Source organism: Nannospalax galili, unplaced genomic scaffold (genome assembly GCF_000622305.1).
Source record: "Nannospalax galili isolate Female #2095 unplaced genomic scaffold, S.galili_v1.0 scaffold606, whole genome shotgun sequence".
Classification (NCBI taxonomy): domain Eukaryota; kingdom Metazoa; phylum Chordata; class Mammalia; order Rodentia; family Spalacidae; genus Nannospalax; species Nannospalax galili.
Window position 1 is genome coordinate 2,224,108 of NW_008355477.1, and position 5,510 is coordinate 2,229,617.

Genomic DNA, 5,510 nt, shown 5'->3' on the forward strand with positions numbered 1-5,510 from the left:
CAGAAAAGGGTCACGTTAAATGGAGGAGTCATGGTGTAAGGTTTAGACAGGGAGGGAAGAGAGAGAGAGAGAGAGAGAGAGAGAGAGACTAAGCTAAGTGCCTTCTCTCTGAAACTGTGAGCGACTAGACTTCTGTACCACACACTCTCAGCCCCTGGGAAACCCAAGTTAAATATTCCTAAAACAGGAATCTAGTTCTGTTATGAAACTCTTCGTCATTTCTCCTCCTGACAGCCACGAAAATCAGGAGACGTCAGAAAAGACTCGGAGGATGAGCAAGTATCATTTTTTAATAAAATTTAAATCTGGAGTCTTTGGGGTCTTCTTTCACTGCTAGTCTCCAGAGTTCACTATTACCAGCACTATTGATGCAATAACTCAGGGAAAAAATCAAGGAGATGGGAAAACTCTAACCTTTTGCCCATCTTTAATGTCCTTCTTCCCTGGAAAATAGTTAATTCTGAATAAGTTGAAGGTAAAAGAAAATGAATAGCTCATTACATTTAAATGGGTTTCCCACTAAAATCTAAGGAAACTATAAATATGTATATTTTACTCTTCCTCAAATGTAAGATATTTGTAACAAAATTACCACACTTTATTATGACAGACTTTAGTAACTGCCGTCCGTATACCATAGAATAAGCCATGCAATGATTTTAAAATGGAAAAATAAAGCTTCCCCTGAATTCACTTACTACCATAAGAAATGATCTTTATATCAATACTTGGGACCCCACTCTGCTTAAAGAACTGAAATCAGCTACACAATTCATGAACACATTGCTCAGTTTAATAACACCCTTGTGAATTTGGGGTTTCAACTCACCTCCCTTAGAAAAAAGCGGCATAATCATATGTTTTTCTACTGAATAGCATTCTTCTGTAAACATTTGAGAGAGTGCATCTGCTTTACAAATGAAATAGTCAACACAAAGACTAATAACAATAAAAATATATGCCTATTTTTATACTATTACTGGGTTATAAAGCAATCATCTGTAATGTTCTCATCTACAAGGGTGGAAAAAAAATGATATATAACTGTTACCAAGGAAACAGCGAAGTAAAACTGCATGTAAACTATCAAGCAGTTTAATAACCAGAAAATTAGAATACGAAAAACATCTTCAGTTAGAACCATGACACATTGTGCCACCCACAACGGATGCAACCAAGGGTCAGAACTTATACAGATGGCTTAAAGGGTCACCAGCACTTGCTAGCTATTCCAGCTTAGCATTAATTTTAAGGGAGTATGACAAGATGGTACTGGGTTCTTGAGTGGCAATTAGATTTCTGACTTTTCATATGAAAAGTCACAGAGTCAGTAAACAAATGGTTAAGTGTAGATGCCTTAGATAGTCCAAACATGTAATTTATTGATTCTAGCATGGATTAATAGTCTCTCAAAATGCTCTTTAATGACCACTGTTTGTACTCACAGATCGGACACTTGGCAAATATCAGTTATAACAAATGCTTTCTGAATCAACATTAAGCAACTCGAGTTCCTCAGAACCAAAGGGAATGCTAAGACTTAGGGCAAGTACGTGTTTGCCTGTAAGCCAGGAGAATTTTAAGTACTCAAGCCACCATGCTGATCAAAGTTAAATCCTTTAGGAAGATTATCCATCCTAAAATCAGTCAAATCCTGCCATGTAAGCACTTTTGTACATGATTTCTCTAATAGTGTTTAAAACACACACAAGACTTGTTACAAGGGCAGAAACAAACAGCTGCAGACATATGTTTCTGCAGGCTGCTGACCCTCAAAAGCCATCTCTGTTCCAGCTTGGGGAACATCCTTCAGCTCACACTGAGCAAAGGAAGAATTCCCGTGGATGGAAGGTTTCTCAGTGGGCACATTGACTCAAAATCTTTGCACATCCTCCCTTTAGAAAAACATTCTAGGGGGTTATATTAAAGACAGAAAGTAAAATTCATAGTCATTTACCGAATTTTAACCTTCCATTAAAGGAAGATTTTAATCTTCCACCCCCACCCCACATCATACATTCACACATACAACCAGAGGCTTAAGTAGATAGATAGATAGATGATAGATGATAGATAGATAGATAGATAGATAGATAGATAGATAGATAGATAGATAGATAGATATCAGATTTGTGGATACCACAAAGGCATCCTAGATTCATATAAAATAAATATAATGAATTTTTCATTGGCATACAACACTGACTTCACCAAGGATTTAAAGTTTAATGGCTACGTGGAGTCTCTAGATGTTTTGTGAATCTGATTGATTTTAGCATTTGAGGCCATCCCAAATTCTCTCTGTTACTTGAACCCATACACTTGGCTGAACTTCTCTTTCCTTCATGGTGTTTCAGTCCATCACACAGAGGGTACTACAAGTATCTCAGATTTGGTTGGCCCTTAGCTCTTTCCTGACCATGGTTCATTATTTGACAGCTGTTTATTACCCAGCCATAGGCAGAAGCCTGCAGGAAGTTAATAAGATCATGGTGTGAAACCGTGGCCCTCTGATAGCAGCATGAATCCAAATAATCTGCCACACTACAATCACTGACTGCTTCACACATCTGTCTTCTGATCTGCAGGGACCTCTCGTGGGCAACTCTAAGACACATATTTACTCAACACCCCTTTATCTCCAATCTACCCAGAGTAAGTCACAGTGGGACCTTTTCCCTGGAGAAATCTACTTGTGAAATGGTGATTGACACATGTGAGTAGAGGGCAGGTAGAGATGGGTAGGAAAAACAAAGAGCTGTGGTTACTGGCAGTTTCCAAACCAAAAGGTTCTGAAGTGGCCCAAACAAGACTGAGCAAAACCAAGTCAACCTATTTCCTTGCCTCAGGACTTTGGAGGTTGCTCATCCCTGATTGGTGCAATAAACACATCTCACTTTGATCCTAAAGAATAAAGGAAGATGTAGCATGATGTTCTCCATATTGGAAAAAAAATAAGTGTATATCTCCTAGCTGCTACCTCCCCAGAGCTCCAAGGCAGAGGGCTGCTCTGCCAGAGATCTGCAGGGAAGGGGGAGGCACACTTTTCCAACATCACTACTGTCCAGCTCTCCCAGTTACTGCCCCAAGCACAAGACATGGGTTCAGTGAAGGTTTTGGAGTCACTGTGGGGCCAGTGGATAGAAGGATGTTGTAACCACATAATGATCCCAAAGTAGGAATGTTAACTACTTTCCCATCAGCACTGCTGGAAAAAAATCTGCCTTGATTCAATTATTTGTCTTCGCTTTCAATAATAACACAGCTACTTAGAAGCAAATTTCTAAATCTTCAAGGCTTAAGAATTCGACAGTTTACTCAAATAATCGCTGAAAGCTTTTTTTCTTCTACCTCCATGACTTTGTCATCTGGGTCGCTGCTGGAAATATCAGGGTCAACCTACAAACTGACTTTTCCAGAACATGGAGGTCTAATTTAAGAATGGGGGAAAAGGGGAACAGTTTGGGTTATGGCTGCTTGGAAGCCAAGTACCCAAGCTTGAAGTACTTCTGGCTTTCCCCAGCAATGAACAATTACAAGCATCTTCTCTTGGCCCTTTATTATAGTGTGGCCCAGAGCACCACTGGGGCTTTTCCTAAGAAAAACAAACTACCCCAAATTGGTGTGTGTGTGTGTGTGTGTGTGTGTGTGTGTGTGTGTGTGTGTGTGTGTGTTCTACACCCAGGGATACAGAAGCCCCACCAGTCAGAGAGAAATAAGTTGAAGGCGGCACCCTCTTGTCCTCTGATTTCAGTACTATCTTGAGCCCCGCTGCTCTCTTAAGCTTTTGTTTCTCCCAGCCTCCGGAAAAATAAAGCACCAAGTTATCCCCAGCGGCGGCCCTGGGTGCAAAGAAAACCCGCGCAGTCCCTACCTTGAGAGCTTTGAAATCTTCACAAAGCTGAAGACATCCATACAGGCAGCAGGGGACCCCAGAGCCCTGCGGCTCCTGTCGCCCCTTCTCACGCCAGCTACGGCAGTCTCAGCAGCCCCATGGCCAGGACCTCAATGCGCCCAGGGCTCTAGTGGCAGCAGCGGCGGGTGGCGGCGGGGACCCAGGAAAGCCAGTACCTGGAGGCGGTGGCTGCTACCCCCCTCCGGCCGCGAGCTGCGTGTGCATCCCTAAGCAGGACCATAGATGGGCGCCCGCTTCGGGAAAACTCAATGGAGTGGGAGCCAGGCTGGGCGCAAGCGGCGGGGGCGGGGAGCGTGGCCCGGGTCCTGCGCCCCGCCCCGTGCGCTCGGCCCCAGGGACCGCCAGGCGCCCAAGGGAGGCAAGGCCAGGTCGAAGGGCACCACTCCTGCTTTCCAGCTCTTGGGTCCCTGTGTCCCACGCGCTGAAGAGTGCAGGCTGAATCGGGAAGCAGCGGGCGAGCTTGGCACACGCGCACGCACCCCTCGCAGCACTGCAGCTGCCTCCCTGCCTCCTTCCCCAAGCCGAGTCCCTTTCTCCTCTCCCTACCCCCACTCGCCCTGGGGGAGGGGGCACTCTCCTGTCACCCGCTCCTGGGGCCTCTGGATTGCCCAAATCTGGTTTAACAGTCAGTAGCACGCTTGGAGGACCAGGGATGCTACCCCCTGCCTCCCCAAACCATAGGGTGAGCGGTGCAACCACAGGCGGCCGGGAGCCACCGTGGGCTCCATAAACAAAACTAGCAATCGGGAAGGACCGGAGATGATTGAGACAGGAGGGATCGTTTGTCACAGGGAAGGGGAAGGAGATGCCAAACAGCGGAGCGGGTTGGTTTTGAAGAGCTCAGAGTTCCTACCGCTTCCCCCTCAACCGCTGGGGCCAGACTTGACAGCTGGGCTGGCTGGGAAGGTGTGTTCTTTGGACAGCGGCACCACAGCAGCGTCGGTGAAATAAGCACGGGAGGCATTTGCAGGGTGTGGGGATAAACACAGCTGCTCCTTACTAGAGGAGGAGAGAGCTCGGGGTCCCAGGAGTCAGCGGTGCGAGGCTAATTAGGATGGGGCTGAGTATCACAGGAAGAGAACAACAGAATCTAAGATCTAAGGGGGTCTGGCGGGCAGAGCAAGCAGCTTTTTCAAATTGGGGGTGGGCAAAGACAGAAAAGGGGAGGGGGAGGAAAGCACCGCCAGAGAATCAGAAACACTAAACACTCACCTTAGGCAGAGTAAACTCCAAGTTGCAGCCATTTAGAACTCCTCGGCTCCTTTTACATAATTACCTTGGGTAATCAAGCCTGTTTGTTAACTCAGTGCTATCTCCCCCAGTGGCAGAAGATTCTTTGGTTGGGGGGGGGGCTTTCTTCTGTCTCTTGGAGTCTTAAGGCTTCTTCTCCCAGACCCTTCACAAATTCTCTCCAGAGTCAGTGAAGGTCAGCTGGCCGCACTAGGGTGCGTTCTCCCACCCAGCAGGCAGCTTTCACCTGGTGACAGGGCCACTGCAAAGAGCCAATGCCACCCGGGAAAGACTGGAAGCTCCAGCTAGCCAGTGCGTGTCTCTCTCTCTCTCTCTCTCTCTCTCTCTCTCTCTCTCTCTCTCT

General features: G+C 46.1%; 1 protein-coding gene across 5 annotated transcripts in view; it reads right to left on the reverse strand.

Annotated features, from left to right (window-relative positions):
• Positions 1-5,510, reverse strand: part of Frmpd4 (FERM and PDZ domain containing 4) — a 990,592-nt gene that overhangs the window by 645,230 nt on the left and 339,852 nt on the right. The window contains exon 1 of one of the 5 annotated variants that reach the window (XM_029555999.1): positions 5,129-5,489. The exons of 3 other annotated variants lie outside the window; for them this stretch is intronic. In XM_029555999.1, the coding sequence (XP_029411859.1) occupies positions 5,129-5,160 (32 nt within the window). In that variant the 5' untranslated portion in view covers positions 5,161-5,489. Of the gene's footprint in view, positions 1-5,128; positions 5,490-5,510 lie in introns of those variants that run through there. One more of the 5 variants, XM_017803119.2, reaches the window with a different exon arrangement.